The sequence below is a fragment of the Archocentrus centrarchus genome, chromosome 11, assembly GCF_007364275.1.
Source record: "Archocentrus centrarchus isolate MPI-CPG fArcCen1 chromosome 11, fArcCen1, whole genome shotgun sequence".
Taxonomy (NCBI): domain Eukaryota; kingdom Metazoa; phylum Chordata; class Actinopteri; order Cichliformes; family Cichlidae; genus Archocentrus; species Archocentrus centrarchus.
Window position 1 is genome coordinate 16,946,179 of NC_044356.1, and position 21,324 is coordinate 16,967,502.

The 21,324-nt window shown below is 40.2% G+C and overlaps 2 protein-coding genes across 2 annotated transcripts; both read right to left on the reverse strand.

Annotated features, from left to right (window-relative positions):
- Nucleotides 1-6,261: 6,261 nt before the first annotated feature.
- Nucleotides 6,262-13,110, reverse strand: mtdha (metadherin a). The gene is made up of 12 exons (XM_030741271.1): nt 12,706-13,110; nt 11,921-12,019; nt 11,551-11,662; nt 11,077-11,238; nt 10,356-10,418; nt 9,943-10,116; nt 8,882-8,959; nt 8,413-8,484; nt 8,190-8,317; nt 7,952-8,059; nt 7,763-7,862; nt 6,262-7,598 (listed from the first exon to the last, which is right to left on the reverse strand). Exons 1-12 carry the CDS (start codon nt 13,063-13,065, stop codon nt 7,531-7,533), a joined length of 1,524 nt encoding a protein of 507 aa, XP_030597131.1. The 5' UTR covers nt 13,066-13,110; the 3' UTR covers nt 6,262-7,530.
- Nucleotides 13,111-14,092: 982 nt separating this feature from the next.
- rrm2b (ribonucleotide reductase M2 b) lies at nt 14,093-21,243 on the reverse strand. Its single transcript, XM_030740799.1, has 9 exons — nt 21,119-21,243; nt 20,330-20,494; nt 19,567-19,683; nt 19,182-19,315; nt 17,024-17,118; nt 16,779-16,912; nt 15,371-15,475; nt 15,021-15,134; nt 14,093-14,583 (listed from the first exon to the last, which is right to left on the reverse strand). Exons 1-9 carry the CDS (start codon nt 21,146-21,148, stop codon nt 14,431-14,433), a joined length of 1,047 nt encoding a protein of 348 aa, XP_030596659.1. The 5' UTR covers nt 21,149-21,243; the 3' UTR covers nt 14,093-14,430.
- Nucleotides 21,244-21,324: the final 81 nt, after the last annotated feature.

Sequence of the window (21,324 nt, forward strand, 5' to 3'; positions counted from 1 at the left end):
TTTACTGCTCATAGAAAAATGAAGCAATTACCAATCAGACACTTTCCAGATGGTATTGCATGGTGGATCAAAATCTGATGGTAGTTTTTTTTGCATTAATTCTTGTGTAATTTGGCATACCTCAACCTTGTGTTTCCCTTCCTTAAGAATGCCTTCTTGACAGCCACCTTTCACTGCTCGTTTTTCGCTGCAAATCTTTAAAAACGAAAAATACAATAAAATAGTACCCAATGCTGGATAAGTTCACCTCCATTGTGCCTTATCTGAAGAGTTGCATGAGGCCATCACAGTTTCCTGTTGCTCTGTTTTTGAAAACTCACATGCAGTAAAGTACTTTGTACAGGAAGCATGTAACTTTGGACCTTATCCTTAGCCAATGGGAAGGTTTGCAACATGATTTCCCCATATCCAGTGAAGGGCTGAATTGTTCACCAGGCAAAGTGGTCAACTTCCTGGAGCGCTGACCCTTAGTTAGGGAGCACGTGAAGAGAGCATAGGCAGAAAACATGACTGATGTAGAACTTTAACTGTCACGCCAAGCACATTGAAGTTTATGCTGATGTGAATGGATTTTAAAGCCTTGTCTTTAAAATCTAGTTCTCACACCTTCATTATTCCAGCTTTCATGATACATATTTCTAACTAAATGTATTTAATCAAAAAAGCAGTGCGCACAGAAAGACAGGTTAACAGGGACCATCAGCGGCGTCCTAAAAAGGAACATTCAAATCAGTACATTTTGATTTATTCTAGACACCAGGTGATTTATGGTGAAACCAAGAGAGATGTCACAGCAGCATTTCTTCTTGCTTGGACAAAAGTCTCAAAAAGCTAAAGATTGATGTCATTATTGCAAGGTTAAGAGCATGAAACTAAAATGAATTTTGTGCCAGTTTTCTCTCTGCGTCTGTGCAAACATCCCGGACAAAGCCCGACAGATGGGCCAGTGACCACAGCTCTGCTAAGCTCCAGTGGGTGGACCGCATCATCGTCACATTAGGGGATTTTACTCTTCTGCTGCCACGACTTAACACTGATCAGACATGCTGGAACAAGACAAAATCTCAAACTCATGGTCATATTTTCCAACCTTAAAAGATTTTCCATATTAACGGTGAAAGTATTAAACAAAGGAACTGTCCATGGGATAAGATTTGCTAGAATAGATGGGCAAATTGTCACGTTCTTGTTTTAGTTTGCGACTACACAAGGGCATAGGGATAGATACTATTTTTTTTCAAAGCAGCATTAGCAAATGGCAAGGCTTTAAGCAACTACAGTACCATCCATTACAGAGTGACCCTCTCTATTGACAAATCTTCCTCTCATGCACACAAACAAGAAGAAAAAAATGAACATAACAATCCCCAAAAAAGAGAAGAATGGGGAAAAAAAAACAAAAAACACGGTGCCCCACTGAAGTGAATGCGAATGGACAGTGAGCCGGAGATTGTGAGAGATTAAAAGCTGGTAAATCCTAAATGAACTGAGAGATAAAGGATGGAGAGAGATGAAGCGAAGGAGGTCAGGCTCTGTGAGCGTGCCACGCGACTGCCTCACCACATTGATGGATGCAGCGGTTTGGCCGCAGGAGGGTCACTGTAGCCAGGACCCGACTGCTGACACAGATTTGCAATGTAGCAAACAGTGAATCTTCACTGTGTTCATCACAGGCTGGGAATTAGTTTGACAGCAAACGTGAAAACAGTGACAGAAAGAAGATACCATTCAATATTACTTGTATGTAATTCTGCTGTAAGAATACGCCTCAATTCATACTTAATGGTTAATATTGCACCATTATTTATACTGCTTCTGCGTTTTTGGAGTTCTAGTGTCACTGACCGCTATATAGCCAAAATATAACACTATATAGCCTAATAACTGCTAAATTTAAATGTTATATTTTCTCAGAGTTCATGCTTGGATGAAAAATTACCTCTCTGGTAGAACACTGAGTGTTTTTATTTATTACACACTTACCTATTCGAAAGTGTGTATTTTCTTTTTTTTTCTGCAGTGTTCCACAAGGTAGTTGTTTAGGCCACTTTTATTTTTCTACATAATTTTGAAGATGATGATCAAAAATACTTGGAGTATGCATGTTGATGATTCAATTTTGTCATGTGCATCACCTAAATTAATAGTAGGAAGTGATAAGGAATTGTAAGGAATTAAAAAAATGCCTCCAAATGAAAAAATACTATAAAAAACCCAGCTATATTGTATTTACACGTGCATTGTATTTAATAGTAGGAATGCTCTTGCTGATACCACTGCACTCAACCCACCTATACATAGAGATCATTAAAACTAAATCTAAAATCTCCTACCCTGGTCTGATCATACTGATCTCAGACTGGAAAGGGTAATGCTATTTCAAGGAAACGTTATGCATACATTCCCGCTACTGTTATGACTAATGCTGTTCAGTCACTTGTTTAGTCACTTCTGGAGTAGGCTACTAGGCTGGTCATCTGGTCAAGTGCTTGAATGATAGATTCAAGATGGTGCTGGAAACATTCCACTGAGATTTTGGTCCATATTGACATGAGAGCATCACACAGTTCCTGCAGATTTGTCGGTTGTACATCCATGACGTGAATCTCCCATTCTATCACATCCTAAAGGTGCTCTGATAGCTACAATAGATAGATACAAGGCAGGATGGATGCATGCTTTCATCTTGTTTACAACAAATTCTGACCCTAACACCTGAATGTGAAACAGACTCATCAGACCACACAACATTTTTCTTCAATTGTCCAGTGTTGGTGAACCTGTGAAAATTGTGGCCTCAGTTTCCTGTTCTTATCTGTCAGGAGTGGCACCTGGTATGGTCTTCTGCTGTTGTAGCCCATCTGCTTAAAGGTTCAATGTGTTGTACATTCAAAGATGCTCTTCTGCCTCGGTCATAATAAGTGGTTATTTGAGTTGTTGTTGTCTTCCTATCAACTCGATGCAATCTGGCTATTCTCATCTGACCTCTGACATCAATAAGGCATTTTTGCCCAGAGAACTGCTGCTCACTGGATATTTTCTCCTTTTCAGACGATTCTCCGTGAACTCTAGAGATAGTTGTATAGGAAAATTGCAGTAGATCAACCACCTCATGTTCAAAGTCTCTTAACCCCCCACCCCCATCCATTCTGATCCTCAATTTGAACTTTAAAAGGTCATCTTGATCATGTCTACATGTGTAAACGAGTTGCTGCTGTGATTGGCTGTTTAGATTGAAGTGAATGTAGTTAATTGTGTTATAAACAGCTAGTCTGCAGCATTTAAGGCACAATTAATGGAAATCCCAATGATCAAATCAATAATCCAGCACATACACCTCACATGAGAGCTTCAGGTTTTCAAAAGACTTAAGACCAAAGAAAGAGCTTCTAAACTACTTGACTATATTGAGCAGCTGCATGTTGTTAGTTTGGGGGGGGGGGGGGGGGGGGGGGGGGGGGCAAATGATGCCATAAAAACATTTACATAACAATCACTTCTCATTTAATTTTCATCTTTACCAAACAAACATAGAAATTTAATTTTTTATCTCCTCAATAAACAAAATCATTCACAAAAAAAAACATTTCCTAGAGACAAGTATATAAATACGGTCATTGAGTCATCATCATACTCATCAGTAAAAATTTAACAAAAGGGCACCTGAAACCACAGTGACATATCACTTTATCCCCTGCGATCTAGCTGGTCTACCACCATCAGCTGACACCTTGATGCACTACGGCTCGTTGCTCACAAAAACATATTAATGTCCCCTAAACTGGATGCCCACAGAAAAGCTGCAATTTGTCTCCATACAGAACGCTATTACAGTATATATACTGAGTGGTACTATAGGACCAAGTACTAACATATAAAGCAAAAGTTTGATCACTTTATTTCATTCTATTATCAAAGTCATGCAAAATTAAATCAATTCTGACATCAAAACTTGCAATTGGATGGAAACTATAAAAAGGACTCCAATGCACTTTCTATACAACTACAGGTTAAGGCAATGGAATTAAATTCCTTTTATATATATATATATATATGTGTGTGTCTGTGTGTGTGTGTGTGTTTGTGTCTGTGTGTATCTTATTTAAAACCAACATAGATGTGGCGTTAAAGCTGCTCTACATCATATCTTTAAGTATGTCTTCATTCTCAGTTTAGGTCAAAAACATTTTGCCCATCACACATCTTGGAACGAAGGTACGAGCTAAAAAGGTTAAAACATTTCACATTCTGCAAAAGGTAGTAAAAACAATTCATCAACATCAAAAGGAACTAAATACAGCCTTTTGCACAGTGCAATTACAGAACTGGAAAAAGCCCTTACAATCTGTACATATGGCATGGCTTTTTCTAGCACAAAACTGGAAGAAATGTTAAAAAAAAAAAAAAATCAAGAGTGCAGAAGTGATCATTAGGTCTAGAAAAAAAATCAAAATACAATCCAGTCAGATAAAAGACACACATACTCAGGGCATTATTGATGATAAAAGTAGAGGGATTACACTTTTTAGTGCTCCCACTTTATAGTTTAATCCTACTACCTCTAAACCTCACATTACAGTGCCACCTGGTGGTTCATATTAGTTACTGCAGTGTGGCTGTACAGTTAGTCTTGAGTAGAGATCCAGAATCAATATTTAATGTTAAAAATGCCATCTGTCATTCACAAAGAATATTTAAAAAAAATGTACAAAATTTCAGACTCCCAAAAATGCTCTTTTTTTAATTGCCAACATAATTATAGAAAATCAGGCGTTGTCTTCTCTCTGGAGCTCAGACTGAAGTGTTCGTATTCATGTTTTAGCAAATCAGATGGACAGTTAGGAGATGAACAGTAATGGCTGTGTTTCTGTGGCTAAGTTGCCTTTAACATCAGTGTAACTGACATGAACCACAGCTGCCATTCATTCATTAAAAGCCCAACCTAGACAACCTACAGAGTGTTTGCACTCAAAGGACAGGCTTCAGGAAATATTACACAAAAGGATAAACAAACCTGTCTCAAAACAACATTCACATGCCATATGTATGCTGACAAAGCTATGAATTGTGGTTCAGTCACACTAGAGTAAAAAAAACTGGACAGCAACCTCTTATTTTAGGGTTGCTTGGTAAATTCATTGAATTTTTTTGCCCTTGGAGAACAACTGCAATCAATTATGGTGATCATCTGGATGCCCAGAGGTTAAGCATACAACACCCTCAACCTCTGGGCAACCACTTTCAATCACAACTGTCCGACACCTGTCTCCAAACAATTGTGGTAAGACTTGGATCGCCTGCAATCACTCTCAGACTGATTAGTGAAGGTTTGAAAATGACTGCTATTTAATTTATAAATGGCTTGGTTAGTTTGGGCTGAGGTAGTTAAACAGCTCCTTGATGGCAGGGCCCCTGGGGTGGATGAGATTCCCCCTGAGCTCCTGAAGGCTCTGGATGTTGTAGGGCTTTCTTGACTGACATGCCTCTGCAATGTTGCATGGAGATGTGAGGTGATGCCTCTGGATTGGCAGACTGGGGTGGTGGTTCCTATCTTCAAGAATGGGGGGACCTGAGGATGTGCTCCAACTATAGGGGGATCACATTCCTCAGCCTCCCTGGGATCTTTATAGACAAAATTTCTAGGTGTAGCCAAGTGAAGTGTGAAGAGTGAAGTGGCAGGTATGAGAATTAGCACCTCTAAGTCTGAAGCCATCATCCTCAGACAGAAAAGGGTGGAGTAATCACTGTGGGCCAGCGAAGAGTTGCTGCTCCAAGTGGAGGAGTTAAAGTATCTCGGGGTGTTGTTCGTGAGTGAGAGAAGCGGGATTGGGCCTGCGGCTGCAGCGATGCAGACGCTGCACCAGTCTGTCGTGGTGAAGAGAGAGCTGAGCATAAAAGCAAAGCTGTTGATTTACCAGTTGTTCTACGCCCCTACCCTTACCTACGGTCACTAGCTTTGGGTAGTGTCCGAAAGAACGAGATCGCGGATACAAGTGATGAAAATGAGCTTCCTCCAAAGGGTGGCTGGCCTCTCCCTTAGAGACAGGGTGAAGAGTGCAGTCATTCGGGAGGAGCTCAGAGTAGTGCCACTACTGCTCCACATCGAAAGGAGCCATTTGAGATGGTTCAGGCATCTGACCAGAATGCCTCCTGGGTGCCTTTGGGTGAGATGTTTCAGGCATGTTTTACCAGGAGGAGGCCCCAGAGTAGACCCAGGACACACTGGAGAGAGTATATCTTTCGGCTGGCCTGGGAATACCTCAGTGTTCCCCTGGAGGAGCTGGAGGAGGTAGTTAAAAAAGGAGGTGTGGGTTTCTCTGCTTAGGCTGCTGCTCCCATGACCTGGCCACAGATAAGTGGAAGAAAATGGATGGCTGGATCCTGCTGGACTCTGGATGAAAGTAGTTAATGTGAATTTTTGTGTATGTCAATTGCAACATATTGGCAACAGATTTATTACCATCGATTGCAGATTACATGTAACATCAATCGCAAACTGATAGAATGACTTCATCTTATTGCCGTTTTATTACCATCTTAATGCTCCAAAGTCACTTTGAAAATGGCAACAGTCCGCGAGTGGTCGCAGACGTGGTCTCCGTCTCTAAAGCAACCGTTTCAGAGACAACAAGACTGCAAGTTCATTGCACACGGTTGCAATTATTTTGGTCGAGCGATGGTCTCCAACCGTTGTTTTCCCTAGTGTGACTATAGAATAACTCATTCTTCCAGTCCATACTGGGTATGTAGGAATACCTTCATTTGACTACATACTGACAGGTTGGCTGCAATAGGGGAGCTTCATCAGTCACAAGTTTATAAAGTTTAAGTTTATTATTTAGTAAGTTTATTATTCGCAGTTGTTCCTGGATACAAAGCTGCATGGACTACCCTAATATATTATACCTGGTGCCACATCATTCCCATTATAGAGAATGGGAGCATCTTAATCCGTCAGTGTACATATGGGCATGTGAATTTTGAAAGGGAGACTGAGTTAGACTTGAGAAAAATCCAATGCTATACTTTATCCTCTGCTCCATAACTTTTCAGTATTTCATACACGGGCAGCTGGACGGCAAACAAAACAAAGCGCAACACTCTGGGTTTTCTTTAAAAAAAAAAAAAAATCGCAAAAGAAAAAAAAAAGAAGTTTAAAACCCGTTTTATTTTGGGCGGTTAACAATTACATACACTCTCAGAGGAGGGGGCAAAAAAAAAAAAACACACACACACACACCTTTGCTGTCATTAAATATATACCTCTGCTAAAAGCCCACCTCCCCCCAACCTCCACTCTGTTTGCAGTGTAGCAAATAGTGCAAATCAGTTAAGTTTTTAGTCCATAGGACTACATTTCATCTCTGAATTTAGCCAAGCAGGTGATACCTTCTGCTTGTTTACTTTATGTTTATGAAACTGATAAACCGTTACTAAATCTGAAAAAAGTAACTCTGTACCTGGTGATTATTGCATGTGACACGTTTAACAATCATTTGCATATGCTTTGTTTGGACCTGTGAAGTGACTTCATGTTTCCCTTCGGGCCTTCTTCTTCTGCGAGGGCTTCGGAGGCTCCACAATCTGCTCGGACCTCTCTGCATTGAGATTACAGAAAAAGCCGCATTTAGGACCATCTCTGTTAAAACCCTATTGATCATACAGACAAAAATAACAACCTGTGCTTAAATGAAACCTAAACATGCAGCTATCAGAAATGATTACAATATTTTTAAACCCCCACCCCACCTTTGAAACCTACTCTGAGATGAAGATATGCTGGCATTCTGCTTTTTGGAGGGCAGTGCAGGAAGCTCTTGGGGTTTGGGTACCGTGTAGACTAGGTGCACTGTGCTCATCGCCTGCAACCAAAGAAATTATATTACAAGAGGTTAAATATTCACTTAAACACCTCATAATAATTTTATTAGCTTGATGTTTTGTTTATTGCCTGAGGGTCAGATGCCTCCTCTTCTGTTTTCTTCTTCTTTTTCCTCTTCTTTTTAGATTTGGCTGCTCCCCCAGACGGATCCTCTGTGTCCCTCTCATCCTCTGATGCCTGCAACAACAATAGCACATAAAGATTTAGGTGTGAGAGAATTACCATTTATAAAATGAACTATCTGGCACAAAATTTTTTTGAAACCTATTACAGTAAGAAGCCAGGTTAATGTTCAGAAGATATAAACCTTGTTGGTGAGAAGCTGTTCTTTCTGCACAGGAGCTGGTGTCACTAACATGGGGGGCTCTTCATAGTTTCCCCAATGCTCCACTGGGGCATTCCAGTCAGAGCTGGGATCTACTGCAGCCATCCCATCTAAAAAAAAAGAAAATTGATGATACAGATAGACGTTAGCTAGATGGAAAAACCTGAAGAATCTTTTTAGGAGGGTTTGACGTGTCATTACTTACTGAATCCTGACCATTCATCATCAACACTAGGGTGGCTTCTCCACTGCAGCTCCATTGAATTTGATATTGGATCTATAAGCAACAGTTTGTTTTTTTTTAATGAGGGATGCAGAAACATTCATCCAGCCATGACAATAAAAACACAGTATTAAACATTCGTTGGATAACACATCCAGGAAGTAATGCTGCATCCACACTGGAAACAATTTATCACCTTGAAGCTGACAGCCGGTTCCAGGGTCCAGTTCCCTAGGTAACCCCCTAATGTATTTACTGCCAGGTCATATGTCAATCAGCATTTTCCTGCGCTCTCATTGCTAATCGCTTGCCTGGAAATTGAGAAAAATTTATCTTGGGTCCCGCCCACTTCGCGTTGGCAGTGGTTATTTTGTGCCTTGTGCCATGTTGCTTCAAATCACTTCCAGTGTGGACACAGCTTAAGAGTCTGGTTTGTGACTGGGTGACAAACCTGTGGTGTTTAGTCCCAGCATGGAGAAGGACACTGGGTTGAGGTCAGCCTTTATCCGGCCATCAATGCCACTCCACGCTGTTGGGGACAGCACAAAGAAAGACAGATTATGCTGCTGGAATGCAAACAGAAGCTTCAGTGAGATTAGACATTAACAGCAATGTTGCTAAAATTAGGCTGAGCTTACTGCTCAGAGTATGAAACAGCCTCCTAGAAACAAACAAACAAACAAACAAAAAAAAAAAAATACAAAATCACATTATACACGAAGAATTACTTTGGTTTTACCGGACAATCTGCTCAGTTTGGTGACAAATGCACTGCACTTTCCTTGTCAAGCTTACAGTCAGCTTGACATCCACAAGGAGGATTTTGTCAGACAATAATCCATCAGGACAAGACAGGTTATTGTTTGGGCTGCCCTTGTTGAGGCACAGGTTAACCTGAGATCTTTAGTGATTTAACCAGCTAACACAGGCAGTTACTAAATGTTAGCTTATGTTTTAACTTCATTAACATACTGTCTTATTTTCACTACACCCTGGCTAGATATGTCAGTACTCAGATTCCTCTTTTCCATTAACAAGGTCTCAGTGCTATGACAGAGCCAGTTCGGTCTCAGTGTCTTTTGAGAACATCCCACACTTGGAAAGCATTAAGAACTGATTTTTACATAGGATTACTAGTAGAAATTGGAGAATTTGTGGGCTACATCTGCCAATTATTGATAGATTTCTTGCAGTAGCGTCTCCCATAGCCACTGACATCACTAGTTTAAACTTTAAGCGTGACAGTTTTGTGGGGCTGTGCTTGTGCCAGCTTTTTGATCCTGGTTTTATTTTCTTTCAGTGGAAACTGGTGCTAGATTGGCTGCCGACATCGGCATTACACTCGTGGGAATGGGGCAAATGTAATTTCATTTCATTATCAGTGCTAATGTTTCGCGTAGAGAGAAAACTACATTATGTTTACAGACTTCAGCGTAGACTCCCTTGTGTCATAACACGCTATTAATATTTACATTTGTGGTGTAAAAAGGTCTACTTGGGTCTAGATGGTACCTTGGGACTCCTGAGCCCATGGCTGGGGTTCTGGTTGGGCCCTGTAATGTGTAGCTGCTGAGATGGAATTCCACTTGTTTCCCTCCATAGCGCCCATCTGACCTGTGATCTTCAAGGGAATATCGTTCCAGCCTCCACCGTTGACTGAAGGTTCCTGTCTCCAGCTGGAGGAAACTGAGGGAACAGGCAAATAGGAAAGACACGGAGTCCCTGAGTGACAGCTTTGCTAACCAGCATCAACCTTTATTTTAATATGGCACATTAGTTTTTAGTGTGCAAAGCGGCTTTTAAGTTCAGACCAGTTCACTGACAGGAAAGCAATAACAGTTTCAAAATCACCACTGTGTTATCTTATAAACTTTGAATAAGTTCACTTAGGATATTAAAGAAAATAATATTAAATAAAATTTTACCTTTTTCTTTAACAACTTCACTGGCTGCATCCCCTTTCCCAGTGATTCTTGAATGCAGAGACTCTGAAACAAGATTGTAACGATATTGCTTAACATGTCATAGTGCCAGATAACTCTTGTGTAATATATTTAATATGTTAGTCTTGTGTTAATATCATACCATCTTTGGTCATTTTAAAATACAATAAATTTCCGTTAGACATTTGTGCAGCGGCAAACTAGTCTATACACATTCACTGGCCACTTTATTAGGTACATCTTACTGTAACGAACGGTTATTTGAGTTACTGTTGCCTTCCAATCAGCTCAAAGCAGCCTGGCCATTCTCCTCTGACATCTCGCAACAACAAGGCATTTTCACCCAGAGAACTGCCGCTCACTGGATAGTTTCTCTTTTTTGGACCATTCTCTGTAAACCCTAGAGATGGTTGTGTGGGAAAATCCCAGTAGATCAGCAGTTTCTGAAATACTCAGACCAGCCTGTCTGCTACCAGCAACCACGCCACATTCAGAGTCCTTTAAATCACCTTTCTTTCCAATTTGGATGCTCAGCTTGAACTTCAGCAGGTGATCATGATTGTGTCTACATGCCTAAATGCACTGAGTTACCTACCATGTGATTGGCTGACTTGATATTTGTGTTAATGAGCACCTGAACAAGTGTAATTAATAGAGTGGCTGGTGTATATTTAAACACAGTGAATTCCTTCTAGATGAATACCATGGTTTCTTCTGTTCTTCTTGCTGACTGTTGCTGCTACAGTTGCCTCCATATGGGATTTGGATGCTTCCATACTTCCTGGACCACCAGAGTCCTCAGGACCCTTTTCCTTCCTGCGCTGCTGCCTCTTTTCTCGGTTACTGACTTTTGTCTCCCACACACCTGGATGACACACACACACACACACACACACACACACACACACACACACACACACACACACACACACACACCATATTCTTAGGGGACTTGGTGTGTGCACCGGTGCAATAATAAACAAGTATTTTAAGATGCTGGACTGTGAAGGACATTTGCTCATTATTATATTTTTAAAGACTTTGGTTACAACCAGAAAAATGAATGAGAAGTGCTGTCAGTGAGGACAGACACGAGGAAGCGTGTACTGCGTAAAATTAAACAGTTTGCTTAAAAATGAGAAGTTATGACATTTCCGGCTCAACTGTTGAGACCTACCGTCATCAGGTTCCTTCCCATCGTTTGAGGACACAAGCTGAACTGGTTTCACATCTGTCTTTGGCTTTTTCTTGTTCTTCTTCACCTGCACTGGGGCTTGTACCTCATGCTTCTGTGGACAGAAATAAAGTTATTTCATAATAAGACGTTTATTACTCATAATGTAAGCCTATCTTTTATAGTCTTCACAACCAAGCTTTTGATATCGTTCTCTTCGGTGTGCAGTAGTCTCCAAATAGATTTCTTTTCACATTGTGCACAGGAGGGGAATTTCAGCAATTATAAAACTAAAACGTGTAAAATGAGTAAGGGAAATTCTAATGCTCTTCTGCTCACCGGTGGTTTCAAATTTCCTTAATTGTGATCATACCTTCTCAGTTTTGATCTGCGGTGGCAGCTTAGAAACTGCTTCGGCCACTTTAACTTCCTCCTGAGCCACTGCCACTGGCTGCCCATTGGACTGAGACCTCTGAGGGGGGTAAAATAATACAGATAAGCAACATAAAAATGCCAGTCCAGGAAAGCAGGGAGTTCCCTTATCCCATTGTTCAAGAAAACATCAATTTACATAAAACAAATATTTTTTTTGCATCTAAATTATTAAGCCTTGTATTACTTGCTAATAACACAAATACAAAAACTTTCGCCTGTGTGTTGACTGGACTTAAAAGTTATTTTTAACAGAATAAAGCCATTATCTCTTTCTGAGTGCGAGCTTTATAGAAGGTTTAAAACCACCTTCAGTCATAAAGGTTCAGGTGGCTAACGATGACGTTTTAACTAGCTAGCTAAACAGGAGTCTCAAGTGGCTGGAAACACAAATAACAGCGTCGCTTTCTTAATAAAACACCGTAACTCAATGCATATGCAGTTAGATTACTGGTTTATTTTTGTCACTTGTAAGTGGGTCGTGGGATTGTCCCTAGATGGCCTGATTTATGTTGTGTAAACAAAGTAACGACGGTCAATTCGTGTCAGGTAGCTAGCTGGCTAGCTAACGTCAAACTTAACGCCTTTTGTCAATAAAATAATAAAACATAAGCGTATAAACGAGCTGCCTTGCAGAGGGAGTACTTTTGTTTGGGGTTAAATGAACACCCGCGCTTGTCTGGACTGACTCGCTGTGATTAGACCCGGTAAATGTTGCTCTGGTACCTTTTCAAGCGTCTTCTTTTTGTTCCTCTTCTTCTGTTCTTCTGGTTTGGCAGTTTTAGCGAAACCGGCCTTGACGGGCTCACCGCCGCCGCCGACTCTGCTGTGGGTGACCGGGGATCCCCGCTTTTTCCCGGCGAGCAGACCGCCGCACACAGCGGCCCAAGATAGACCGAACAGTAGCAGGAGACCCGCCGCGGCTGTGGACAGGATGACCCACGTCGGGTACAGCTCGGGCTTCAGACCGAAGTCCACCCCGAAGTGAGCCCGAACATATCCCTGTCCCGAAGCCAGCAGCTCCTTCAAATGGCCGGAAAGCAGCTCGGCTTTCTCCAGCGCGAAACCTCGCAAGTCTCCAGCCATCTTTCAAAATTGCGTATACACTAGCCGTAGCTATCATTTCCAGCATCCGTGCTAACGGAGGAGTGGCTAATCTAATCTGTTAACATCAAAACTATAAACCGCACTTTATCAATACTGCTGCTGCTGACCACCATTAAACTGCCTAAATTCACAGATCTTACCATAACAACTGCATGCAGTAACACGGATCATTCTATAATTGCAGGATATTCTCTGCCTCAGCCATGAATTGGAAAATAATCCATGCACAAAATACTAAAACATATATCTGTTGTGTAAATTACACTTGTCCTGAGTCAAAATGTAATTCTTAGTGGTTCAAAATATTATTTAAAATACAAAACAGCTCTCAAGAAACCCCCAAAATGGTGCTTTCCTCCAAACTTCTTGTTAACCACATTGCTTATCAAATATAACAAATTAAGTTATAAATCTTTTTTTGTTTTGACATGTCACTTATAATTAAGCCAGTTTTTATTTATTTTTTTTAAACAAAAGCATATTTTAAAGGTCAGTAATTGCAAATTGTGTCCCACAACACATGTGCAGCCCTGTTACTGAAACCCGTTCAGCCTGGAAGACACAAAACTGATAAGGCATGACAAACAGGAAGCGGCAAGATCAAGTGGACCAAAGGTCAGTCCTCTTTGACACTTTGGATTTCTTCAATCTTTTCTGAGTGTATCACTCTGTCCAATGCAACCTTGTCACAAGTATCACCAAAAGAACACAAATTAAGTCCTTTATTTATATAACTACATTTATCCTTCTCTTTTTTCTGAGAAAATACTATTAGCACTGATTTCCAACCATTACCATTCATATAAAACAAACATTACAAGCATTTTAAAAACATATAAAATATTAAACATTTCTGTGGTCCTGAGGTTTTATTTGTCAGATTTGTCCTAAATTGACCACCTTAGGTAGAATGACACATTCATTACCTGTGACCCACATTTGAAAATAAGGTTGCTGTTGGTTCTCAGCTGTATAAAAAAATACCTCCTGTACTCACAACACCTACTCAGATTTGGCAAAAACATTTTTATTGTACTTTAAAATGGGAAAATATTAGAACAATCTGCATTGAAACAAGCAACCAGAAGTACAAAGTATATATTCTTTTTTTTTTTTTTTTTAAACCATCTGAAACAGCTTCAGCACAGGCACTGACGGCCCTGTCTGCTCAGCCATTTTATGTATAAACAATACTGGTTGTTAAATACTTCTTCATCTCTAATGTCAAAAAGAGTACAGCTTTCAGTTTGTAACATGATGTCAGGACTTTAAACCCTCTCATTTAGAAATAAATAAATAGGCTGATCAAATTTAACAAATATACAGTAGCATGCCATTTCAGTTTCAGAAGTCTGCGTCTAGTGTGAATTCACCGTCCATCATGCTCGACATGACTCCGAATCTTTGATACTCTGCCACGCGTTTCTCAAAGAAGTTGGTTTTCCCCTCTAGCGAGATGGACTCCATGAAGTCAAATGGATTTTCAGATTGGTAAAACTTGGATTAAAGAAAAGTGAGGAAAAAACAAAAAGAAGTAGGTTTTTACACCAAATACACATTTTACACTAGTACGAAAAGCAAACACTAGTACACTAGTATGGTAATTCTGCATGGTCTAACAGCTACTACAGTATGAAAGAACTTGGGCAGTAAATTAGCATGTGGCTTTGATTACAATTATATTATGATTATTTTAATAAAACAATTAAATACAACTCCTGTGCACTGTCATGCTTACTGCTAACATTCATTAGGTACCGATGAAGGTCAATCGAACTGAAATGTTGTTATTTAATAAATGTATTAGCAGTAAGAGAGACAGAGTGCCGGAGTTATGTTTAATTGTTTTTGTGGAACTTTTCCTCTAATGGACCAGTTGCTCATTCAGAATGTACAGAAATTTTTGAATTTAGTGATTATTTTTATAGCCTTACCTTGGTCAGTCCGAGATCAGTGAGAAGCCGGTCAGCCACAAACTCGATATACTGCTTCATGAGACAACAGTTGATTCCTATGAGATCCACTGGCAGGGCCTCTGTCAGAAACTCCTGCAGATTCAGACAGGATATGGATTATAATCATTAGTGATTTAGAGCACTAGTATGACCTATTAAGATTTTGTTCTTTCATAATGAAAAACCTAAGAAATACTGTAAAGCTACAACTGATCCATTGCAATGCGAGTCAGTGTAGACAAAAACAGCGTTTAACGAGCAGTTGTATAATGTGTGTTGTAACACTTTAGAACGTGTCGTCTGTGTTGGGTCCACCAGCACTAGCTGACCTGTTCAATGCTGACAGCTTTGGTGATGATGTCTCTGACTCTGTCCTCTGATGGCTTTTTCACCAGGTAGCTGTACAGCAGGCAGGCAAAGTTACAGTGCAGGCCCTAGAAAAGAACAATAAACACATCAGAACAGCTGATATAAAAAACAGAGGTCTCCTTTTTATCTAAAAACTGTTTACTTACTTCCAGGTTTACTTGAGCAGGAAACACATTTTAAGAGACTCATGTTTACATATAAGAAAAGATGCTCACAAAGATGGTCACTGTTGCTGCAGCGCCCCCTGGTGAACTGCAGATCCAACAACCACTACTATGTAATTATTAATGGCATGATGAATAGTTTCATCAGTGTGAATGCTGAGTGAAAGAAAGCTGGATGTCAGCAAGATGTAAAACCAATTTTTAAGCCTGTACCACCATACTGTCATCCTACATGACAGTATAGCCTAATAACCAATTAGCTGATATGCCTGTGAATGTATCAGTGGTCATATTTTGAAAATTTGGCTTTCGAAACAACCAGTGCAGAGCTGCTGTTTTACAGTGTTTGTGTACTTTGTGTATTTTTGTACTGTTTGATAGAGCAGTGAAATATCAGTGTCTGAGGGTGTTTTCCTAAAGAGTGAGGTGAATCCGGAGTGTTGTCTCCAATCCCAGTTTTGACATTATATTAGCGTATATAAAGAAATAAAACATTCACAACAACTGTACATTTTACAGCCTAAACAATATCTATAGTTCTTATTAATTTTGGTGCTGAGGGTGCTACCCAAAATCAAGGTGTCATACAAGTGACAACCATGACAATGCAGGTAAAGACAAGACATACTGTTATAATTTCTGAAGTTATTCCATAACAGTTCATACTTATGGTCATTAAGAGCATCTGTTCATTTATCCAAAGGCAGACAACAGAGAGATCTGCTTTAAACACAAGAATCATTTAGTTACAGGCAAGAACAAAATCACTGGCCACTTTATTAGGTATACCTGTTAAACTGCTTGTTAACGCAGTTATCAATGTATTTAGGCATGCAGACATGCTGAAGTTTAAATTGTGCATCAGAATGAGGAAGAAAGGGGATTTCTATTGTGACATTCAGATGGCAGGGTCAGAATGTGGAGTAATGGTGTGGGAGTTATTTTCTTGACATGATTTGAGATGTGGTAGAACAGGAAACTCCCATTGTGGATGTGCAGCAGACAAATCTGCTGAGTGTATTTTTTTTGTAATGTGTCATGCTCATAGCATCAAATGTCATTTTAAAGTACTAATCATGTAAACACCACAACTGCATTTTAAATATGTGTTGCATCCTCTTACCTCTTAGTATGTCTTACAGACTCACAACTCAGGGATCCTTTGAACACATTAGATGTCTCTTTGTGTGTGATTTAGTCTCACCTCGTCCCTGCTAATGAGCTCGTTGGAGTAGGTAAGTCCAGGCATTAGGCCCCTCTTCTTTAACCAGTAGATAGCAGCAAATGAACCAGAGAAGAAAATGCCCTCCACAGCTGCAAAAGCCACAATTCTCTCCCCTGGGGTACAAATGTCAAAAACTGCCATTAAAAATGTGAGGTTCCTTTTCAGTGAAAGTTTGTTGTTATATTTAGTTTTCAGCTGTGTTTCAAATTTTGTTTCTTCCTTACCAAATGTGGATTTGCTGTCATTTATCCACTGGAGAGCCCAGTCTGCCTTCCGTTTCACACAAGGCATGGTGGAAATGGCATTAAACAAAAAGTCCCTAAAACACATAAACATATGAAGTGTTGACTTTTTAATGTTTATAATACAGTAACAAATCACGTGGGAACATTTTTTTTTCAAACAGGAACATGGTACAAATAATGAAACAAGACTCATGGCGTATCCTGAGCATTTAGACTTAAATGCTTTTTACTGACACTGTAAACAGCCTGTTGATGCGTGCAGTTTTTGTCTGCAGGCACATCAAAGCTGCTGCAGCTGGGAAAACAACGGCAGTTACCCCAGAGGGAACAGGTGCAGGGGTCTGTTCCAGAAAGCAGGCTCTGTGAAAACTCTGAATGTGCTCATTCTAAGATGAGAAAAACGTTTCAGGTTTTCAGTTACATAATCAAAAGGTATGGGGTAAGATAACTGTCAAAAAGAATGTATGTGTAAGGAGTCTAAATTCGTACATGTAAGTCAATAAATGTGCATAAATATAAGATTTGTATTTCGAATGCAATCTATAAAGTTACAACTTCGCAACAATACAAGTACTGGGCGCCTGGGTGGCTTAGTGGTGAAGCACAATACCACATACACACGCCGCGTTGCAGTGCGGGCGGCCCGGGTTCGCGTCCCGTGCAGGCCCGGGGCCGATTTGCCTGTGTGTCTTTCCCTGTATCTTTCCTCCATTTCCTGTCTCGCTCCCCTGTCACGAAAAGCCGCTGTGGCCAAAAATGGGGGAAAGAAAAAAAAAAAAAAAGCCAACATTCTTATGGAAGATACTTCTTCCTGGTTGGTGACTTATTGTGTTGATTATGAAGTATGATTCTGAGTTTCCTGTCATTTTTGTGGAGTTTCCGTTGAGGTACATAACCTAATATTATGTGTTTGCTAGGCGCAGCTAACGGAGATTTTGAACACCGCTCACAGTCTGGTGACAATGATAACTAGCAGGTTAGGTTCGTCAGGGAATGCCAGGCAAACGGTTAGAGAGGGCAATTCATCACAGCCTGTCGAGGGGCAGCAGACAGACAACAGACAACAGACAACAGATAAGACAACCAGTAAGGCTTTTTCCACCGGAATAGTTCGGAATGAGCCACCAACCAGGAAGAAGTATCCTCCATCCGCCATAAGAATGTTGTCTTTTAACGCATGCGCAGTATGATGTTCGATAGTTAGAGGTTTGTACTTGTAAATTTGTGATTTGTACTTGTATTGTTGAGCAGTTGTAACTTTGTAACTTGTACTTGTAAATTTGTGATTTGTATTTGTATTGTTGAGAAGTTGTAACTTTGTAGATTGCATTCAAAATACAAATCTTATATTTATGCACGTTTATTGACTTACATGTACAAATTTAGACTCCTTACACATACCTTTCTTTTTGACAGTTATCTTACCCCATAAAAGGTAACTTAAATTGTGGGTCAGTTACCAGGTAGCTGCCCTCATTCCCTCCTGCTGAGCCTGACACAGCTTTTCAATCATAAATAAATTACAGAGATAAATATCTTTGGTGCATGTTTTCATTGTGCTAAATAAGAAGAATTTTAACAGGATTTAAGTTTTATCATCCATTATGAAAAATTAAATTAAATTGATTGGTTGGACTTCACTGAATAAAATTACAGAAATTGTACTAACTTAGTGACTCCTTCCTCAGCCTCCGCTTTTGTATTAAACTAGTGAATCATGATATTGGTGCTCTACTGAGTTACTAAACTGAATAGACCCCAGGTCCTACAGTTTGTTGTAAATCTCCACAAAGCTGACAATAGCATTTCATACTGCAGTGGCTAAAGAATTCATGCAAAACACAACATAAAAATTCTGACTTGGTAAATGGACTAATTCATATATGGCGCTTTTCTACTCTACTTGAGCACTCAAAGTGCTTTATATGCATTCACCCATTCATACATAGATTCATGCAAGCATTTTTTTCCTACATTTAAGTGCTTTCTATCTAACATTCACACACATATTCGCACTTGGATGAATACATCTGGAGCATCTCAGGGTTCAATATCATGCCCATGGATACTTAAAAAAAATATATAAGATATATAAAAAAAAATAAAGATAAAAATAGAGCCACCATAAGTTACTGACCTCTCCTTCAGGTCCCTGATGTAAGTGTTGATGAGCATGCTGTACATCTCTGAGTGGACAGTTTCTATAAGGATCTGAAAGCTGTAGAAGGATCGTGCTTCTGGGAGCTGCACCTCCTGGCTGAATCGCTGAACCTGTTAGATAAAAACATTTGCAATGATACGTGGCAGTCACAAAACCGCTGAACCACACCAAATAAAAACAGGGTGCCAACACAGCAAGTATGATTATCTCTTAAGTTACTGTTTTTGGTTTCTAGTAATATTGCTTTGAAAAGACACTGCAGAAATATTTGCAATTCAGCTGCCAGCGCATTAAATGAGCTTGTTCTGAATCTACACGTAAAACGTTAAATCTTTGCATTGCCTAAAGAGGCCCGTCTCACCAGGTTTTCATTGACGATACCATCGCTGGCAGCAAAGAAAGCCAGGACGTGAGAGATAAAGTGTTTTTCCTCAGGCTTCAAACGGTCCCAGTGTGGCAAGTCTTTGGATAGATCGACCTAATAGACAAACATCAAAAGCACACCTGTCTCAACTGGTTCATTGCATTTGTAAATATTGGCATGTACACATTGGGAAGCAGCAGCATCCTGCAAGTCTATGCTAGAAACTACCAAAAACTTTGTTGCAACTGCCTGTAAGGTAGTATTTAGTTGGCAATATCCATCCATCCATCCATTCACTTCCGCTTATCCTGGTCAGGGTCGCGGGGGGGCTGGAGCCTATCCCAGCTGTCATAGGGCGAGAGGCAGGGTACACCCTGAACAGGTCACCAGCCTGTCACAGGGCCAACACAGAGAGACGAACAACCTTTCACACTCACATTCACACCTATGGGCAATTTAGATTAGCCAATTAACCTAACCCCAGTAAGTGCATGTCTTTGGAATGTGGGAGGAAACCGGAGTACCCGGAGGAAACCCACGCAAGCACGGGGAGAACATGCAAACTCCACACAGAGAGAGGGAGAGGCCTGGGCCAAGGTGGAATCGAACCCAGGCCTTCCAGATGGTATTCTATCTGTGAGGCAACAGTGCTAACCACTGCGCCACCGTGCTGCCCTAGTTGGCAATATTGTAGCATTAAATATTGGTGTATTTTACTCTTAAAGTCAGTCAAAAAAAATACTAAAAATGCAGTACCCACCTCCTCCACCGTCCAGAAAGAGGCCTGAGCCTGTTTGTACATCTTCCAGATGTCCGGGTACTGAATGGGGAAGATGACAAACCGCCTGGGGTTCTCTCGGAGCAGAGGTTCTTCCTCTGTCTCCGAGTCATTCTGGCAGGTTGTATCTTCTTCTTTGAAGCCGTTCTGCAAATAATCCTTTACGTTCAGTTTGGAGTCTGTTTTGCAGGCTGTTTCTCTCACTCCGCACAACTTATTTTACATATTCCTTTACTTATAAAACCTCTGCGCTTGCGCATTAGCGCTTTACAAAACAAAGGACATGACATTAACGTCCTCACTTAAAAAACCAAAAGCAAAACACACACACATATACATATATATATATATATATATATACATATATATATATATATATATATATATATATATATATATATATATATATTATACACACACACTGCGAGCATTTATTTCGTCGCTTTCCATAAATATTTTCAATCCTTTAGTTCTATTTTCTTTGTCGTTATTTCCATTATCGCCAAACACCGTGACTGACAGCTAACACGAGCAGGCAAAGACGATTTTACAGCTAAAACCTTACATAAACCGTCATTATTCAGCACGTTTGGCTAAAAAAAAATATGCTTCTATGAAGCTACCAAGGCTTTAGCTAGTCATGTTTTGATAAAGGGTAAGGTTACTACACAGCTACAAATCTAGTTACACAAACCTCGCCTTCCTTTCACCTAGTTACAATAAATATTGTAGCTAGCTGTGCTGCAGGCTGACAGTGATGAACACGGGTACCTGAGAAGACTTTTTCACCGTCGGAGTCATTCCGAGGACTGGATTTGGGCTTTCTAGCTAGCTTGTACTCCGTGCCATAACCCTGTGGACGCAGTTGGAGCTTCTGTCGGTTTGTTTAAATGGAGACTCACATAAAAAATATAGCGCCCCAAGCGGAAATACACAGAATATATAAAAAAAAAACCACGTGTATCTACGAGGTAGCA